We start from the raw sequence: 19,905 nt of genomic DNA, 5'->3' as shown, positions 1-19,905 counted from the left end.
CCCTCACTAGGTGTAGAAGCCTAAAGAAAAAAAGTTGCCAGGCTAAAACCATCAAAGTAGACAGAAGGGAAATAGCGAGGGTGCGAGAGAATTGATGGCTTCTGATTTCTTGGGTCCAGTCACTGAGATCTTTGTATTTGCTCTGATTCTTGTATCCTGGATTCCCAGAATCATTTCAGTGAGTCTCCCTATTCCTTGAAGCCAGTTGGAGTAGGGCTCCTCTCAATTTTGATTCAGACTTGGTTCTAGATTCCTCACACCCAGACACAAACAGAAGCAACCTTTGTTTCAGCATCATTAAGAGTGAAACCCTTTATTCTTTACTGAGAATAGGGTGTACAGAACACCAAATACAGTTCACCAGCATCCTGGGCAGGAGTGCCCAAAGTGTGAGTGAGTGTGTGTTAGGAGTGGCCTTACTAATTCCTGAACCACTCCAAGCATTTATACTGCCTGTGCCAGGCCAATCCTGTCATTTCCTCGATCAAAGACTGAGAAATACAGCCTCAGGAAGACTTCACCCAGGACCCAGCTCTCTGTAGATCTCCTCACTCTTTTCTCTTTAAAGGTGGTATAGCAGTGGCCTCTAGAATCCTGGGGAAGTCAAAGACACACAGCAGTCAGCATGAACCCTTACCGGTGACTCCCCCAATATCCAGACCCAGCACAATTCTTTGTTTTATTTCCCTCTTTTAGTAAGTATCAAGGGGTTTTCTCAGCAGCAGGGTATATGAGAGTTCATCCAAAACCAAAGAGGGCCAAGACATCAGTTTATCATGAGGAAGGGTGTGGTGAGTGGAGGACTGGGAGTTGGGGAAACAGAGGAATGAAAAACAACAAAGTCCTACTGTAGAGCGTCAGGAACTATATTCAATATTCAGTGATAAACCACATGAAAAAGAATAAGAAAAAATATATTTTTATGTGTATAACTGAGTCACATTGTTATGCAGCAGAACTTAATGCATCACTGAAGATTAGCCACACTTCAATATAATTTTTTTGAAAAGAACAAGTGTGTCCATAGTTCCCCTCACTCCCTGTTTCTTTCCTTCTGACTCCTGCTCCTTGTTTTCTCTGCATAGAATGCTGGTTCTCCTCCTCCATCCCCACAATCTGTACTTTATTAAAAAAAAAACAACAAAACTTTATTTTGTATTGGAGTATAGCTGATCAACAATATTCTGAGTTTCAGGTGGACAGTAAAGGGACTCAACCACATGTATCCGGGTATCCTGGTCCCAAAGACACCCCTCCCATCCAGGCTGTCATATAACTGAGTGGAGTTCCCTGTGCTACAAAGTAACTCTTTATTGGTTATCCATCTTAAATACAGCAGTGCCCACAACACGTTCTTGAAGACTTAACCCAGGAACTCTGAGAAGCCTCCTTTGGCCCACATTCACCCTCTTTGGCCACTCCAGGCTTAGCTGGGTAACGTACTCTGGTTCCCCATCCCCAATGGTCAGTCCATAGCCCTCATCAGCCCTAGTAAGTCCCCAGTGCCCCAGTGCAGACCACCTTGAGATGCCATTTGCATGGAATCCAGTGCACTTTTTCCTAAACCAAGCAACCCTCAAAATGGCTCAATCAGTTTGTTGTTTTAGAATTCCTGAAATTCCCTCTCTTCCTCAAAGTCTTCTTTGAGCCCATCAGCCAGCTCTGAACTCTCACAGGGAGCTGACATGAAGCCTCCTCCCTCTGCTGGGGCTGAGCAGTCACTGTGCACCCTTTATTCACCTTATTATCCAACCTCCCCACAGAGGGGTCTGGTATCCCAACTGAAAAAGGAGGCACCTGTCCAGAGCAAGGGGAAGATGCAGGCTAGGACTAGGCTGACCGTGTAATTTATCATTCAAACCAGAAAAATCTTGAGAAGGGAAGGCAGACTGTTAACTTATGCAGGGACATCACACTGGGACTGTCCCCAGCCATTCTCCATGTAACATGGCCTATTTCAGGGACTGCTAGAACTGAATTTCATGTTCATGCACCTAAGGGTTCAGATTGAATTGAAGCTCTTTGAGGACTGAGAATTTTAATGTTCCCCTCTCCCTGACTCCCACCATGCCATATGGTGTGGTATCTCCACATTTATTTCAGGAAGATCAGTGTCCCACACAGCCCATTACTCTCAAGTGTTTGGTTTTGTGGGAGGCACTGGCCCAGCCACTGGGCTCAGCAGCATCTGCAATAGTGTGACATGGCCTCCAGAGGGCGCCCTCCTCCCAGCAGCAGCCCAAGGATTCCTGCAAGTTCCAGTTTGAGAACCAACCCTCAGTATTGTCCCCTCACCTTGAGGATGTAAGCTCGAGGTGGCACTGGGTAGTTGACGCCGTTGATGGTGAAGATAATAGAGGGTAGGATATTGACCGCAGAACATGAAATGTAGTACTGTTAGAGAGAGAGGGTGAGAGGTTGGCCCTGGAGATCCTTGTTGTGTGTGGAGCCTGGGAGTGACCCTGGGGCATGACCCTTCACCTTGGAACCCCGTGGCGTGGCGCCGATGATCCTCTGTATGTTATCAATCAGTCTTCCTGGGCCTTGGATATTTGATGACCCAGTGTCCACAAGGGCCGCACAGCCTTCAGAACAAGCAATAACCTCTCTGTTCATGGTGATGCTGAAAGACAATGGAAGAAAGCGGGCATCAAGGTCACTCTGAGTCTCCCCAGAGTTGCCCCCTTCCCGACTGTCTCCTAAGCAGCCCTTCATCTTTTGCCCTCTTTTCCTTTGCTCTCGACACAGCACCTTTCCTGATATCCTCAAATGTAGTACTTGAATACACCAGGATCTTTTGTACCTTGACACAAGCTGGTCTTCCTTCCTGGAAGACTCCACTCCCCTTTGATTAGCAAATTTCTTCTCATCTTCCAGATTCCACCTTAATTGTATTGTTTTCGGGAATTCTTTCACCTGGTGTTTATCAGTCTCCTGTCTTGGTCATCTCTGTAGACCCTTCCTCATGACTGTTGCTGCTGCTGCTGCTAACTCACTTCAGTCGTGTCCGACTCTGTGTGACCTCATAGAGAGCAGCCCGCCAGGCTCTGCTGTCCCTGGGATTTTCCAGGCAAAGTACTTTAGTGGGTTGCCATTGCCTTCTCCTCCTCATGTCTATCATGTACCAAAGTTACAATTCACTATGTGGGTGAGTCACTTCACGTACATCTGCCTTCTTAAATGTGAGGGCGAGTTTTATTCTCCTTGCCTCCCTACAGTGCCTGGCACACAGTGGATGTCCAATGCTTATCTGTTCAATGAGTGAATGAAGACTGAGAAAACAATAAGAAACATCAAGAGAGCTGTATCTGATGGGCAACAAATAATGGGTCACACACAGAGTGAAGATAGAGATTCGCAGGAGCAGCAGATTCTCATAGTAGGGGGAGAGAGGGGCTCCTCTGGGAGAGGGTATCTCCCAGAACTGCTCCTACAACCAGCTCAGACCCTGAGACCCTGGCCAGGAAATACATGACTAGCCCACAGAAACTCCAAAGGATAAGTCAGCTTTTGTCCGAGAGTATCACACAGAATCCTATCAATTATGCCTCTTGTCCTCAGGTCACTCCTGGATCCCACTTTCCTGATTCTCTGTTATAGCCCCTGCCCCACTGTGTGCCCATGAACATGGGGTGCCTTTTTTATTAGTTGCTTTAACGTCTTAAGACTGCAGCCAACCCCTCTCCACTGCTGGGTAGCTGCTCCCTAAGACCAGTTTTCCCCATTTTCTCAGGACTGTCCCTGTTTTTAAAATGACATTTATCTGTACTGAGAACTTCCTATGTCCTAGGTAGCCCTGGGCAGTTGGTCATCTTATCATAACTCTGTTCAGGCTGGTGAAATTCTCCTTGATCCTCTGTTCACCACACTGTAGAGTCCTCTAACCATGCTCTCCACTTCAAAGGGCAGTAGGTGCAGCCCTCTCCCGGCTGCACAGACCTCTCTGGACCCTTTTAGGACCCTGGTCAGAGCCTTGTTCAGAAGGCCTGGGGATTATGAACCCATGGGTTGTTTGTGTATCTATGTGCTTGTGTGTTTGTTTGTATGTGTTTCTGTTTGTGCTTGTGTGTCTCTGACTAGCTATGCATGTTTTTATGTGTCTCTGTGTTTGTTTATATGTGTCTGCTTGTGTGTTTCCATGTGTCTGTGTGTCTGTCTCTGTCGTTGAAGGTGCTGTATATGTCTGTGTGACTGTGTGTCTGAGAATGCATTTGTGTGTGTCTGCCTGTGTCCTTGTACATTAGCGGGAGCATCACTTGGGCTGACCCTCAGAGGGAGAGGCTTACCGGTCTACGTGTACACTCCAGTCGACTGCTCGGATCAGTGGTACCCACTTGAGCTCTCCCTTGTAGTAGCGGTGGTCCACCCCACCAAACATCACCACACTGCCCTCCCGCTTGTCTCTGTAGAGAGAAGTGAGGGTGGGATCCTTGGAGGACAGTAACAACAGCACTGTCTGAGAGCTGTGCTTATCCAATGATCAACACCCTAAAAAGGTCCTGATGTACAGATGCAGAAATAGCATCTAGGAGAGATTTAGATCCAGACTGAAGTCTGTTAATGTCTCGTGAGTGGCACAGAGGAGGTTAGAAGCTGAATCACTTGTCTGAGCTCCATCCCTTATGTCTTCTGAAGACACCCTGGACCTCCAGTGACCTGAGTGCTCAGACACCATCATAGGACAGGGTGCTGAAGTGTTTTGGCTTTCCTCGTGTCCTCTTTGTCATTTTTCAGGAAAATAAAGCCTGGGAGTTCTAAGGGTGTGGGTTCACATCACCCAGAGTTGGCTCCACTGGCCTATGACCTACACTGTCCAAAGGGCTCCACACTCAGAAGGGACCCCACCTCTGTTCTCCCTGTCTTGAAATGCCTCATATGTCTTGAACAAGGGGTCCCACACTTTTGTGTCCCACACTTTCATTACTCCCTGGCTCCTAAAAATTGGGTAGCTGGTCCTGGTTTCTCAGTGAAATGCTAATGAGGAAGGAAAGATATCCACCATCCTTCTCCTTCCTTCCTTATCAAATTCATAAGCAAATACTAATGCCTTTTCCTTCAACTTGTTTCCTGTTGCCTTTCATTTGCGTTCCTCCTCACTGACCCACTGCCCCCCCGCCAGACCAAGTTACTGGTCTTGAGCCCAGGAGTAGGGTTGTGTTCCACTAAAATTTTATTTATAAAAACCAGTGGTAAAGCCAGGTAGGGCCCTGGGGCCATAGTTATCCTTGGTTATATTACTCTCAGGATACTTTATCAAGTGTTCTATAATTTTTGTGCAACTGAAAGCATCTTACAGTTAATTTGGAGAAAGGAATTGTCCATCTCAGACTTACTTGCTCAAGTAGAAGGCAAAAACAGGCTCAGAAATGGCACCTTCATTCTTCAGCTTGTCAAAGATGGGCATGGCCTTAGACCAGGATAGGTTCCAGTAGTTCAAGCCCAAGATGCCATCAAATCTTTTGTGCACAAACCCGTATTCCTCCACGCTTAGACCAAATGGCTGGTCGGTACTTACAAGGTCCCCAATCTGTGGGAGAGAAGAGTGTTCCCACTTACAGATATGTGAAGTGGGGCTAGGACTGGGCTGGGGTGCATTGCCATTAGATCCTCAGAGAAGAATTGAGGCTGGGCTCTGTCTTTGGTTGCCCACAGATGGTTAGCGCAAGGTAGAAGGGGAATTTAGGTTCCATTTGAGAGAGGCTGTGAATTTTAAAACATCTGCCCCTCTGAAGAACACCACCTGAGTGAGTTAAATTGGCCTCGTGGCTCCTGTACAAGTAGGGCAACCAAGAGTCAGGACAGGTCCCATTGATGCCACCTTATGGACAAAACAATCAAGAGCAAGATAGCCTTCTCTTTGGTGTCACTGTGACCTAATGACAGGAATGGACTGCATTCTCTGTAAGGTACTGTGGACTCTGCATCTGTCCAGGAAGACAGAAGCCAAAAACTCAATCTTGCTTGCAGAGTTCTATGAAATTACTGCCTGGGGAATTCACTTTTGGGGATATCTGTGTATTTCTGTGAGTGTGTATGAGAGAGAAAGAGAGAGAGGGGAACTACTCAAGTATTTTGGGGGAGGCAAGCCATAGATTTATTAGGGTGCTCGAGAGTGAAAACTCATTTATCAGGCCCCTTGACTTCTCAGGCCTCCAGTTTCCCACTCTGGATACCTGAAGCCCTTGACTGCCCCCATGGCCCTCAGATCAGTTTTATCCTGTCCCTAAACACCCCACAGCAACTTCAGTCCTGAAAAGCCAGCCTAACTCCATGTTTTATCACATGTGTGCTCTCAGCAAGGCCCTTGCTGTCTGGACCTCAGTTTCCTCATATGTCTCATGAGCTAATCAGAGTAACTGCTTTGTGGAGTTGTTGCAGAATTAAACCAGTTATCACCTGAAAGTGGCTGGAACAGTCTGTGAATATAAAAGTGGGTGCTTTATCCCTTCTCGTTCCCAGATAAATGGACCTTGAACTGCTCATTGGCAGAGGAGCTGCAAGTCCACATCTCAAGCCACTCTCTGGGTTAGCTAATTTGTTTGCTTGTGTGTCACCATGGTCACTGCCCCCCCAGAGACATGATCCTGTGGATAAGGTGGCCAATATCTATGGGAGTTAGGCTAGGAAGGGTCCTGCCAGATGGTCCTGCATCTGTTTTGCAAGCCATGGTCACTCTATAGCCAGTCCTGACTCAGCATATGTTACACTGTTACCCGAACTGTGTCATAAGCAATAACTCCGTTCATTCTCCCAGATCCATAGATGATCCTGAAGGTCTTATTGGTAGGCCGAAAGGTGGAAGACTGATGATGTCTGAACCTAACATGTGTAGCTGCAGACACAAGAGATGAGTGTCATCAGGTGCCAAGGGTGGAAACAGGGTAGCAGGGCAAGTGAAAGATGGCCCGGGTAGGGGGTGTCTGTACTCACCACAGGATGTACTGTTGCAATCGATCGAGGGCACCCACAAGTCAGATGAGCCTGTGTCAAAGATAACCTGGAATTCCTGAGGGGGTGTTCCAATGGTGATGTTTCCGACATAGAAGATCTACAGGGAGAAGGAGGGAGTGGGTTAGTGCAGAACTGGCTATCCTCTATTCCCACATTGATGCCTCCCTCTGGGTGTCACATATCTCTTGAGACCACTTTCTAACCACCATGCAGCTCATAGACTTTGGTCACAGAGGCATCTGCATTTGATATATTTTTCCTGTGCTACATTGTATGCAGGATATTGACTCTATGACCAGGTGTTGAAGTCATAGCTCCTTCATGGGAAGCCAAGAGGCATAAGCACTGGGCCTCCAGGACCGCTGGACACCCAGGAAAGTCCTGGTGCCTTCATTTGAGAAGCTCTGAGGTCTCTTCAAAACAAGGCATAGCACCCCCTTCTCCAGGAGGTCCTACTTGATGAACCCCAGCCACTCCCTCTAAACTTAGACCACATCCAATCAACACCACACAGGTGACTGTTTTGTTTGAGATGTATTTACTCTTTGCCTATCTCTCAGGCTGGCATTGGCATTCTTGAAGACAAAATAAGCCCTTTTCTAATCTAAAAACAGTAAGCACTGTGTTAGATTCTTATGGCAATACACAGAATACAGGTTCAGTAAGTTTTTTCTGCTGTCATTCTTGCATCTGTGGAAACTGAATTCCTTTACCTGGGGATTCACAATTGCTTTGCAGTTGGTTCTACCTTCTGATCAGTGATGGTTCACTATTCATCTGTAACTGAGTGGCTCACTTAGTTCAGAGGGAACAGTCACCCTCAAACTAATGACACATCTTTGACACAAAAATGGATATTTACCTGCCACCTGGTAATTGCCAGGCCCAGTCACAAAAACCAACAGTTGAGGATGAGAGTGCCTTCTCCTTTGGGGGGGGGTCCCTCTTTTCCAGTGTCTCTGCCTCCTGTAGGAACCCCAAACCCCAACATCCCATCTGGCACCTCCAGATGAGCCCCATGCTAGGCTGGAGCTCCAGGGGGCGCTGTGGAGTACCATCCTTCCCAAATACTCACATCTCTGATGTTTCTCAGCGGGTGAATAGTTAGATTTGAGCCACGAAAAGAAATCTGGGACAGTCTGTAAGGATCCTCCTTCAAGAAATTGTTCAGCATGTTTTTTCCACTGAGAGTTTTTCTCATGGTCTTCACTCTCCTTATAGGTATTCTTTCACCGAGCATTTGACAAAGAAAACAAAGAAGATGCTAGAATTAGCTGTCAGTGTTAAGGTATAACTGTCATTGTAATGGCCCTGTGTATTTTCTAATCATTTTTATGAGGCACATTATTATCAGAATTTTATGCATATAACATGGCAAAGACATAGTTTTGAATACAGATTCTTTTCTGCAATCTTGGGTAAGCCATATGACCATGTGGTGTCTGAGTCTCCCCTTCAGCAAAATGGTGGAATGTAACAATACAAACCCTCCAAATAGAATACCTTGGGGATAAGTGAAGTGATGGATATAAGGTACCTGATAAATAGGAAGTCTCAACAATGACAGCCATCAGCATTGCCGTTGGCATCCCACTCATTCCTTCTCAAAGAACCTCAAGGAAGGAGGTAGAAGGGGGACTCTTATCCTCTTTTACAAGGGAGCAATTTGAAATACAAGAGGTTTCTGAGTTGGCAGTGGTCACACTGCTCGTCAGATATAAATCAGTGTATATAAAATTGTGTATCTTCCTCAAAGTTGAAAGAGAGGAGAGAGTTAAAAGAAGAATCCAAGACATAGGGAAAAATTAAGGGAAATTCAGAGGCTTGAGAAGGAAGTAAGAGTCAAATGAACAATTAAAAGCAAACAACACAAAGAGAAATACACTCCCAGTGACTTCCAAAGAGATGGAGAGATAAATGACAGTGATACAGAGATGTAGACATAGGCATATACACATTGAAATAGACAGGAGAAAAGAGAACATGTTGAACAAAATGTAGAAAAGTGCTATTCCAGAGGACCACATCAACATCTGCATAGACTGTGCACTGAACAGTTGCAAGGAGTTGCATTTTGAACAGGTCATGACATGTCTGAACCCCAAGATTTGTGCAACCCAAATTTACACCAAGACCTTGGGATCCACAGTTCCTATAGCAAGTTACTTATCAAAAAGTAAGAGTTGAACTTTAAGACTCTTAGGGAAATATTCCATTCCCTTCAAATCTGATGGGTGGTAGAATAATCAGATGAAAAGAAAAATCCGAGAAAGGAATATGATGTGACATACGGTCCCCATACATACTTGACTATGCACTCTGAGAAGGCCACCAGCCCGAGGAGCACAAGCCACTTCATGCTTCTTTCCTGGTTCCAAGTACTCAGGGAAGTTTTGGTTCTTAGCATGTAGTGGTGACCGGGAGCCCCTAGTTATATATGCTCTGACCTACCCTAGTTTTCCCCTTTAGGCCACTAAAAGATCTGAAAAAAAACACAAAGGTCTAGATAAAATCTTTACCTTCATCAGAGTTCTTGGCGAATCGACTTTGAAGCTTTTCAGAATACAGAGAATTGAACTGTAATCTCTTCCTTGAACCTTGGCTGGAAAATCAAACTGATCTGCATGGACATCTAAGAAGACAGAGAACCTTGCCTACTTGGAGAAATAACTGCCAAAATCATCATGAAAATGGATACTTGGGGCCATGTTTGACACGTGTGGTTTCATGTCATCTTCCTAGCCACCTCATGAGATATGCATTGCTGTCTTCGTTGGCAAGGACATTTCTAGGATGATAAGTTGTCAAATGGCAAAGTGAAGACTTCAGGGACAACCCAGGGACAAACAACTGGCTTTAGGTAGTGGGTCTAATGGCAGACATCAGGGGCATTTATGATGCCAGGCTGCATCAAAGATTTAGGGCAGAACAGTACTTCAATTGCATGGTTTCAGTATTGGAAGAAATGTCATATGCATCCACAAGATATTTTATATCATCCAACAAACGTACAAGGAAGAACTGTGTGCTAGGTTCTGGGTTAAAGGCTTCAAAGTCAAAGTTGATCAAGACAAAAGTAGTCTTTATCTTAAGAGAGCTAGAAGCCTGGTTTTCACAAACTCCTGGCCCCAGGAGGCAGGAGATATGATACTAGGACTAGGTGGGCATGTTGGAATCTGGGCAGCACAGGCCTTACCTCTGGGAGCAGCCTTTCCTTCACTTCGCCCATGCTGGAAAGCAGGCCTGTTGGGCATGTTTTCAAGAGAATCAGAAGTTTAGATATTTATGTACAGTCTACTGATTTTAATGTTAGCAACTAATTTTATTTACCCCCCCAAAAAAGTGGGAACAAAATCTCCACAGCAATGTGCTGTTATCAGCCTTCAGTCTCTGCAGTTTTTTGTTTCTGGCCTAGAATTGGGAGTGCAATGAGGACAGAGAGGAATTTAATTCATGTTGGTTGATTGTAAAAGAGACTGAATGCATACTGAACATGTTGACTCATTGGAAAACACCCTGTTATTAGAAAAGATTGAAGGCAAGAGGAGAAGCGGAAGACAGAGGATGAGATGGATGGATAGCATCTCCAAGTCGATGGACATGAGCTTGAGAAAGCTCCGGGAGTTGGTGATGGATAGGGAAGCTTGGCATGCTGCAGTCTATGGTGTTGCAAAGAGACAGACACAACTGAAGGACTGAACTGAACTGAACAAATTGAGAACAAAGACTAAGAAATCTAATTGCATCAAGTTGTTGACTAGCTACCTATAACAACACATTACTTAAGTGGCTTTAAAATTCAGACTTATGACTCTACATTCAGAGTGGAATGTCTTCTAAGGAAAAACAAAAGTCCTGCCCATCAAAACAAAACCAAAGAATACCAAAAGGAAAAAAGGAAAGATATCTGACACTATGTTCAACAACTTCAGTTCAGTTCAGGTCATTTGCTCAGTCGTATTCAACTCTTTGTGAGCCCATTAATGGCAGCAGGCAAGGCCTCCTTGTCCATCACCAACTCCCGAAGACCACACATATTCATGTCCATTGAGTTGGTGATGCCATCCAACCATCTTATCCTCTGTTATCCCCTTCTCCTCCTGCCCTCAATCTTTCCCAACATCAGGGTCTTTTCAAATGAGTCAGCTCTTTGTATCAGGTGGCCAAGTATTGGAGTTTCAGCTTCAGAATCAGTCCTTTCAGTGAACATTCAGGACTGATTTCCTTTAGGATGGTCTGGTTGCATCTCCTTGCAGTCCAAGGGACACTCAAGAGTCTTCTCCAACACCACTGTTCAAAAGCATCAATTCTTAGAGGTTCAGCTTTCTTTATAGTACAACTCTCACATCCATACATGACCACTGGAAAAACCATAGCCTTGACTACATGGACCTTTGTTGACATAGTAATGTCTCTGCTTTTCAATATGCTGTCTAGATTGGTCTCAACTTTCCTTCCAAGGTGTAAGCGACTTTTAATTTCATGGCTGCAATCACCATCTGCAGTGATTTTGGAGCCCAGAAAAATGAATCAACCACTGTGTCCACTGTTTCCCCATCTATTGGCCATGAAGTTATGGCACTGGATGCCATGATCTTAGTTTTCTAAATGTTGAGCTTTAAGCCAACTTTTAACTCTTCTTTTTCACCTTCATCAAGGGGTACTTTATTCTTCTTCACTTTCTGCAATAGGGTGGTGTCATCTGCATATCTGAGGCTATTGATATTTCTCCCAGCAATCTTGATTTCAGCCTGTGCTTCCTCCAGTCCAGCGTTTTCATGATGTACCCTGTATATTAGTTAAATAAGCAGGTTGACAATATACAGCCTTGATGTACTTCTTTCCTGTTTAAACAAGTCCATTGTTCCATGTCCAGTTCTAACTGTTGCTTCCTGACTTGCATACAGGTTTCTCAAGAGGCAAGTCAGGTGGTCTGGTGTTCCCATCTCTTTAAGAATTTTCCACATTTTATTGTGATCCACAGAGTTAAAGGCTTTGGCATAGTCAGTAAAGCAGAAGTAGGTGTTTTCTGGAATTTCTTGCTTTTTTGATAATCCATCAGATATTGGCAATACGATCTCTGGTTCTTCTGCCTTTTATAAAACCAGGTTGATCATCTGGAAGTTCCTGGTTCACGTATTGCTTAAGCCTGGCTTGGAGAATTTTGAGCATTACTTTACTAGCGTGTGAGATGAGTGCAATTGTGTGGTAGTTTGAGCATTCTTTGGCACTGCCTTTCTTTGGGATCGCAATGGAAACTGACCTTGTCCATCCTGTGGCCACTGCTGAGTTTTCCAAATTTTCTGGCATATTGAGTGCAGCACTTTCACAGCATCATCTTTCAGGATTTGAAATAGCTCAACTGGAATTCCATCACCTTCACTAGCTTTGTTCGTAGTGATGCTTCCTAAGGCCCATTTGACTTCACATTCCAGGATGTCTGGCTCTAGGTGAGTGATCACACCATCGTGATTATCTGGGCCATGAAGATCTTTTTTGTACAGGTTCTTCTGTGTATTCTTGCCATCTCTTCTTAATATCTTCTGCTTCTGTTAGGTCCATATCACTTCTGTCCTTTATAGAGCTCATCTTTGCATGAAATGTTCCTTTGGTATCTCTGATTTTCTTGAAGACATCTGTAGTATTTCCCATTCTATTGTTTTCCTCTATTTCTTTGTGAAAGGTTGTTGTTAAATCACATGAAGATACCGGGATTCTTGGCCCCCGGAGGAGAAGAATTCAGTCCAGGGCCAGAGACAAGGCTTGATCACTCAGAGCTTTTGTGTAATAAAGTTTTATTAAAGTGTAAAGGAGACAGAGAAAGCTTCTGACAGGCATCAGAAGGGGGCAGAAAAAGTATGGACTTGCTAGTGTTAGCAATGAAGTTATATACTCTACAATGAATCCAAAGAATGTCTGGATGTTGTAAAGACCTCACCAGATCTACTCTCATAATTTACATTTTAAGATAATAGAATTAGCCAGAAGGTTTAATCCAGAGACTGTCCTCAGGCAGGATACATTATTGTTATATAATCCTTGTAAAGACCAGGTCTACTCCCATAATTTACATTTTAAGATAACAGAATTAGCCAGGTTTAATCCAGAGACTGTCCTCAGGCAGGATACATTATTGTTATATAATCCTCAGGAACTGTGGAGAAGGAAAAAAAAAGCTTGTATTTTCTTCCTCCTTGAGAATTCCTGACCCCTCTTTCGTTGGGGACCCCTAGACTCCTTATCAATTTGCCTAGGAAATGACTCTCTCATTTGCGTTTATCGCTGGGAAGGCTTTCTTATCTGTCCTTACTATTCTTTGGAACTCTGCATTCAAATGGGTATATCTTTACTTTTCTCCTTTGCTTTTTGCTTCCCTTCTTTTCACAGCTATCTGTAAGGCCTCCTCAGACAGCCATTTGGCTTTTTTGCATTTCTTTTTCTTGGGGATGGTCTTGATTCTTGTCTCCTGTACAATGTCATGAACCTCTGTCCATCGTTCATCAGGCACTCTGTCTATTAGATCTAGTCCCTTAAATCTATTTCTCACTTCCACTGTATAGTCATAAGGGATTTGATTTAGGTCATACCAGAATGGTCTAGTGCTTTTCTACACTTTTTTCAATTTCAGTCTGAACTTGGCAATAAGGATTTCATGATCTGAGCCACCGTCAGCTCCCAGTCTTGTTTTTGCTGACTGTATAGAGCTTCTCCATCTTTGGCTGCAAAGAATATGATCAATCTGATTTTGGTGCCAACCATCTGGTGATGTCCATGTGTAGACTTTTCTCTTGTGTTGTTGGAAGAGGGTGTTTCCTATGACCAGTACGTTCTCTTGGCAGAATGCCTTTGCCCTGCTTCATTCTGTACTCCAAGGCCAAATTTGCGTGTTACTCCTGGTGTTTCTTGACTCCTACTTTTGCATTCTGGTCCCCTACAATGAAAATGACATCTCTTTTGCGTATTAGTTCTAGAAGGTCTTGTAGGTTTTCATAGAACTGTTCAACTTCAGCTTCTTCAGCCTTACTGATAGGGGCATAGACTTGGATTACCGTGGTATTGAATGGTTTGCCTTGGAAACGAACAGAGATCATACTGTCATTTTTGGGATTGCATCCAAGTACTGCATTTCAGACTCTTTTGTTGACTGTGATGTCTACTCCATTTATTCTAAGGGATTCCTGCCCACAGTGGTAGACATAATGGTCGTCTGAGTTAAATTCACCCATTCCAGTCCATCTTAGTTCGCTGATTCCTAGAATGTCTATGTTCACTCTTGTCATCTCCAGTTTGAACACTTTCAATTTGCCTTGATTCTGACCTAACAATCCAGGTTCCTATGCAATATTGCTCTCTATGGCATCAAATCTTGCTTCTATCACCAATCCCACCCACAACTGGGTGTTGTTATGCTTTGGCATCATCCCTTCATTCTTTCTGGAGTTATTTCTCCACTGATCTCCAATAACATATTGGGCACCTACCGACCTGGGAAGTTCTTCTTTCAGTGTCCTATCTTTTTGCCTTACCATACTATTCATGGGGTTCTCAAGGCAAGAATACTGAAGTGGTTTGCTATTCCCTTCTCCAGTGGACCACATTCTGTCAGACCTCTCCACCATGACCCGTCCATCTAGGGTGGCCCCACACAGCATGGTTTAGTTTCATTGAGTTAGACAAGGCTGTGGTCCGTGTGACAGATAGGCTAGTTGTCTGTGAATGTGGTTTCAGTCTGTCTGCCCTCTGATGGCCTCTCTCAGTGCGTACTGTCTTCCTCGGGTTTCTCTTACCCTGGACGTGGGCTTCTCCAGCAAAGCGCAGCTGCTGCTCCTTACCTTGGAAGTAGGGTAGCTCCTCTCGGCTGCTGCCCCTGATTTGGACGTGGGGTAGTTCCTTTCCGCCACACTTCTGGGCTGCCATTGCAGCCGCCATGCATCTGCACCGCCATCGCAGCTGAGGCGAGCAATAATTCAACAACTTATTGTTCCTCATATTGTTTCTGTTATTGTGACAGAATCGTATGTATATTAACAGGTAAAAGCAAGACAATAATTAAAACTAATGTTTTGAAGTAAGCCTTTCAGTGGCTAGAAAAAGAGGTTCACACATAACATATACAAGTTTAATTCAAACCCTGCTGTCTTAAATCTTGAACTGAAAGCATAAGTTTGTACCAAATAATTATATTCCTTTTTATTTTAATTTTTAAGAAAATGTGTACTTCCTCCTCCGACCACTGTAAAGCCTAGAAGCAGTGAGAACTTGATGACCGTTACTATTCTGAGGTCTAACACGTAGCTTCTAAATACATTTCCCATCAGACCATCTTAAAGAGATGGCTGATTTCAGGACTGGGTAAAGAAATGCACAAAATAATCTTGGGAATTGTGGAGGACCAGAAAATGGAGGGACTTCAAAGACCAGTGGGGACTGGACAGAATGTTTAGGAATCCAAATGAAAAGGCCAAACATCTACCAGTTTGTTGGGCAGAATGATGTTTCTCCTTCTCAATACACTGTTTATGTTTCTCATAGGTTTCTTGCCAAGAAGCTAATGTCTTCTGGTTTCATGGCTGCAGGCACCATCCACAGTGGTTTTTAGAAGCTAAGATGAAGAAATCTGTCACTGCTTCCACGTTTTCTCCTTCTATTTGCAATGAAGGATGGGGCTGGATCCCATGATCTTAGTTTTTTAATATTTAATTTTAAGCTGTCTGAATGTGTCCAAATGTTAAAAGGAAACATCTAATTTGTCAATGTGATAGACTGCTAGGACACCAGCTCACCATTCTGAGCACTGAGAAAGGAAAATAATCATCAATATTTAAGCTATTTTTGTTTCTATTAAGCATAGGTTATGCAAATACAAACAGTTGCAGGAAAACAAGCTAAATTCTCCCTTCTCGGGTTGATGGGAGAGTGACAGGGGGCAGCTATAACACAGATGAAGCCTCACTCACTGACCTGCAGCTCACCTCCTTCTGTGGAGGTCTGGTTCCTAATAGACCAAGGACTGGTACTGGTCCTGACCCACTGTGCTGGTATTGTGGACTCCTGCTCTAAAACCAGTAGTGGGACATTCTGTAAGACAAACCACTCTGTTTCCTCCCTGTTTCTGAACACTAAATGGCATTAAAATTGGGAAAGAAATAATTATTTTGTCTTAAAAGAGAACAACCAAGTGTAACATATGACTACATTCTTTCAATAAACTGTGAAAAGACATCTGCTGTTTGAGAATCAGGGAAATTTGCACATGGACTGGATATAAAATGATCATTTTATGGGGAACAACAGATCATTTTTTTCATATCCTATCATTCTACCAAAAATACTCATTATGTAAATTTGGTTAAATGTTCATCTTGTCCCTAAAATACTTCAGGGAAAATGAATAAGCATTAAAAGAGAGAATGAAATGATGGTCTGTCTTGATGTAAAAACAGATAGCTATGCATAGCTGCTATGGACTGAATTGTGCCCACCCTTGACTCCCAATGTGATGATATTAGGAAGTAGGGAATTTAAGAGATACCCAGGTTGAAATGTGATTTTGATGGTGGTCCCTCATGATGGGATTAGCCTCTCCCACTTTTCTCTCTTATTCTCCTTCTCCTTCCTTTCCTTCAATCACCACATGTGAGAACATAGCAAGAAGAGAAAGACGGATGCAAGTCAAGAATGTCTTCCCTGGGAACTCAATTGGCCACCACCTTGATGTTGGATAGTCTCCAGTCTATGACAACCTGTGGGACTAAGAGGTTAGTTTTGTAGTTATTGATGCCGAATGATGAAATATAGGGTTCACGACACTCTTCTTTCTTATATTTGTTGTGTTTGAAATAGTTTTGCAATAAGAAGTTTATGGAAAGTCCATTTTGAAGTTTCTGTCTTAGTGATACCCTGAGGAGCCCAAGATAATAGATTCAGGAAGGTCCCAAATGAATGAGTGGTTGGAGGATCACATGCTCCTTACTCCAACTCATCTCTTGTCATCTGAAAACTGTCCCCCACACGTGAAACCCTTAGCATACCCATTCCTAATCTGCATCTCCATTCCTCTCCTAAGCTGAGTCATCTAGCTAGACATGTTAATGACTCAGGACAGGGTCTGGAAGCAGAAAGAATGCAGATATTTTTAGAAAGAATGAACTGGGAAGGCCCATCTCGTTTTTCCCTTCTTTAGTGCCATCTGCAGATGAGGGATTGGGCCTGGGTAGGAAGGGAGCCACAAGTGGGACTGCCTAGATATCTACAAGTGAAGGGCAGAGGAATTCAGAACCCGGTAACCAGGAGGTGGGCAGCTTGCACAGGACCCAGGAGGGAAAGAAGAAACACTGGGAAGAGAATAGTGCCTACCGAGGGTCAGACCTTCTTGACCCTTCCGGTTAAACTTGGAGGCCACTTCCTTCCTGCTGGAATTCCTGCTCCAGATGTGGAGGGGAGAGAGCTGTACTCACTGCTGATGAGTCACAGGGAGAGGGACAGCTTCCCCCAGAGGCCCTTTGATTCCACTCTAACTGTGGGTATCATCCCAAGCCAGAGAGCAAATGGCAGGTCATCCAAAAGATGACTTACTTTAAATAGTATTTAAAATACTATAAAATTTATTTAAGTGTTGTGGCATATCTAGTTCCCAGAGATTTTTTAGAGAGATGATTCATCCGCCTAATTTGGGTTTCTGCTGAGGAATATACAAGCATCTCCATTGGTAACTTCTGACTTATAACTACCTGATCTCATCCCACAGAACCCAAATGATGGTAAGTTCTAGTGGACAAGGCCTCTAAAGTCCTCCATGGCACAGCAGCTGTGTGCCAAGTGGTCTACCACTCTCAGTCCTGATCCAGGACCCATGAACATCACCGGACAGTTACAGCCCCCTGCCCACCAGAGGCAACCTCATCATCCTCAGCAACACCCACCTCTGAGCCACTTGTCCACTGATTGGCATTGAGCCTCAGTCTGGGATAAGTGTTCTGGTGCATGTCCAGTTTCCCTCATCCAAAAAATGGGAAACTGAACCCTAGGCTGTATGACTTACCTTAGCTGCAGGTAAGTTAGTGAAGACTTGGGACCCAGGAACTCTGGTTCCGAGGCTAGGAGACTTCCAGGAAGGGAAAGATGGGAGAAAACTCCATTGCATTCACTGCTGGGTAGCTCTTAGATATCTGCAAGATCAGAGTGGAAATCTCTTCCCCGTTGCCCCTCAAGTCTGGTTCCCATTTTATCAGCAGGCCAGCCTCCATGTAGCAGCAGGAAAGCAATATTCAGGGCTGTTTATTCTGGGTTCCAGGCACAGTGGGAGAACCCAGCTGTTAGCGACCCTAGGAGGCCATCGTGCAGGTGGTGACTGACTCACTCCCAACTGAGATCCCCTGAGCCCCCTCTCATCCTTCATACAAGACAGACCCTTGGCTGACTGGGTAACATGAACCTGCATTCACAGCGAGAAGTTTTCTCTTCTCAGCCTTCTGGCAACTTAGATATGTGCCTTATGTTTCCTCAGGGAACCACTGGCTGAGCGACGTCAAGGTCTGAGACTAGCCTGGATGCAGGGGATGTGTTCCCACTTTGATGCTCCAAATAGACCTTGGAGATTCAAAGGCTTTAAGAGAATTACAATCACCCTTATATTTTGTAGGGACTTTGCTTTATGACATGACTTCCCTGGTGGCTCAGAAGGTAAGGCGTCTGCCTACAATGCAGGAGACCCGGGTTCAATCCCTGGGTCAGGAAGATCTCCTGGAGAAGGAAATGGCAACCCACTCCAGTATTCTTGCCTGGAAAATCCCTTGGATGGAGGAACCTGGTAGGCTACAGTGCATGGGGTCTCAAAGAGTTGGACACGACTCAGCGACTTCACTTTTACTTTTCACTTTTGCTTTATGAATCTGGTTGGAGAAAAAGGACAGAAACATAGGACAAGGCTGGACATCTCTGAGTCCCAGCTGACTGTGATTTGAGTTCCAGCCACCAGGCTTCAGAGTCAGGTGCTGTTGTTATTCACAAACCACCTTTGAAGAAGCAAAAGAGGAAAGAGATTTTGGGCAGAGAGTAGTGTGGTCAAAGGGCAGTGGGAATCACAAGGGTAATGTGTGATCACATTACACACAAGTAATGACTTGTTTCATCTTCATTACTTGTTTCATTGCTCTGTCAGTTCCTTGATGTTTCTACTCCTGAGAACAAGTACGTGGAGATAGTCACAGGCATTGGTGGTGCCCCTGGCACCTGATCCTCGTAGTGACAACCAGTTTGTGGACAAGACCCTGAGTCCAGAGCATATTCAGTCTTGTGATAAACCCAGGTTCTCCCTTCTTGGGAAGGCTGACATGGCTCATTTGCTGCTAACTCACAACTGAAGCATGGGATGAGGTCATGATGGTTGACCTGTAGGCCAAGTTCCAGGCATGGAAGGAAGATTGGCAGTAGAACATTATCCATTCATTAAACTTGGTTACATTGGTCCTTAGCAGGGGCTACTTCCCACATCTAGAAAGTTTTTCTCCCAGCTTTTTGCATATCCAGGTCCTTCTCAACATTTAGCATCATCTCAAATGAGTCTCCCTCAGGCTTGCTTTCCCTGGCCACTCCACTCTCACAAGCACAGACCCTGATCCAAAAAGTGTCTAGACACTTCCCTCCATCAAAACAATAATTATAGTTACCAATGTGGAAAGGTGGGAGAGGGATAAATTGACAGTTTGAGATTAATATCTGTATACTATTCTATTTAATAGATAATCAACAAAGACCTACTGTACAGCACAGGAATTCTGCTCAATAGTCTGTAATATCCTGTATGGGAAAATAATCTAATAAACAATGGATACATGTGTATGCATAAGGAAATTAATTTCCCATACAACTAATATTAATAGAATGCTGTAAATCAACTACACTCCTATGTAAATTAAAACTTGAATTAAAAAAATGCTTACATGTAGAGACCCA

General features: G+C 44.2%; 1 protein-coding gene across 2 annotated transcripts; it reads right to left on the bottom strand.

Annotated features, from left to right (window-relative positions):
- Nucleotides 1–297: 297 nt before the first annotated feature.
- LOC104988327 (pregnancy-associated glycoprotein 1-like) lies at nt 298–9,352 on the bottom strand. Of its 2 annotated transcripts, XM_010839608.1 has the most exons (9): nt 9,258–9,352; nt 8,027–8,177; nt 6,931–7,048; nt 6,714–6,832; nt 5,334–5,527; nt 4,287–4,403; nt 2,482–2,623; nt 2,296–2,394; nt 298–594 (listed from the first exon to the last, which is right to left on the bottom strand). In XM_010839608.1, the coding sequence occupies exons 1-9, from the start codon at nt 9,308–9,310 to the stop codon at nt 445–447; spliced, it is 1,143 nt and encodes a 380-aa protein (XP_010837910.1). In that variant the 5' UTR covers nt 9,311–9,352; the 3' UTR covers nt 298–444. The 2 variants fall into 2 exon arrangements, with proteins under 2 accessions (XP_010837910.1, XP_010837911.1); XM_010839609.1 differs by lacking the exon at nt 4,287–4,403 and having other exon boundaries at nt 300–594; nt 9,258–9,343.
- Nucleotides 9,353–19,905: the final 10,553 nt, after the last annotated feature.

This window comes from Bison bison, unplaced genomic scaffold, assembly GCF_000754665.1.
Source record: "Bison bison bison isolate TAMUID 2011002044 unplaced genomic scaffold, Bison_UMD1.0 scf7180017864124, whole genome shotgun sequence".
Taxonomy (NCBI): domain Eukaryota; kingdom Metazoa; phylum Chordata; class Mammalia; order Artiodactyla; family Bovidae; genus Bison; species Bison bison.
This window is presented reverse-complemented; position numbering and strand designations above follow the sequence as displayed.

Excerpts from the sequence above, each read along its gene's own strand:
- LOC104988327 (XM_010839608.1), bottom strand. The coding sequence starts at position 9,310 with ATGAAGTGGCTTGTGCTCCTCGGGCTGGTGGCCTTCTCAGAGTGCATA. Across the intron at positions 5,528-6,713 it reads TTGCTTATGACACAGTTCGG|ATTGGGGACCTTGTAAGTAC; the intron begins GTAACAGTGTAA and ends TCTCTCCCACAG. Across the intron at positions 2,624-4,286 it reads TGGAGTGTACACGTAGACCG|CATCACCATGAACAGAGAGG; the intron begins GTAAGCCTCTCC and ends ATTGTCTTTCAG.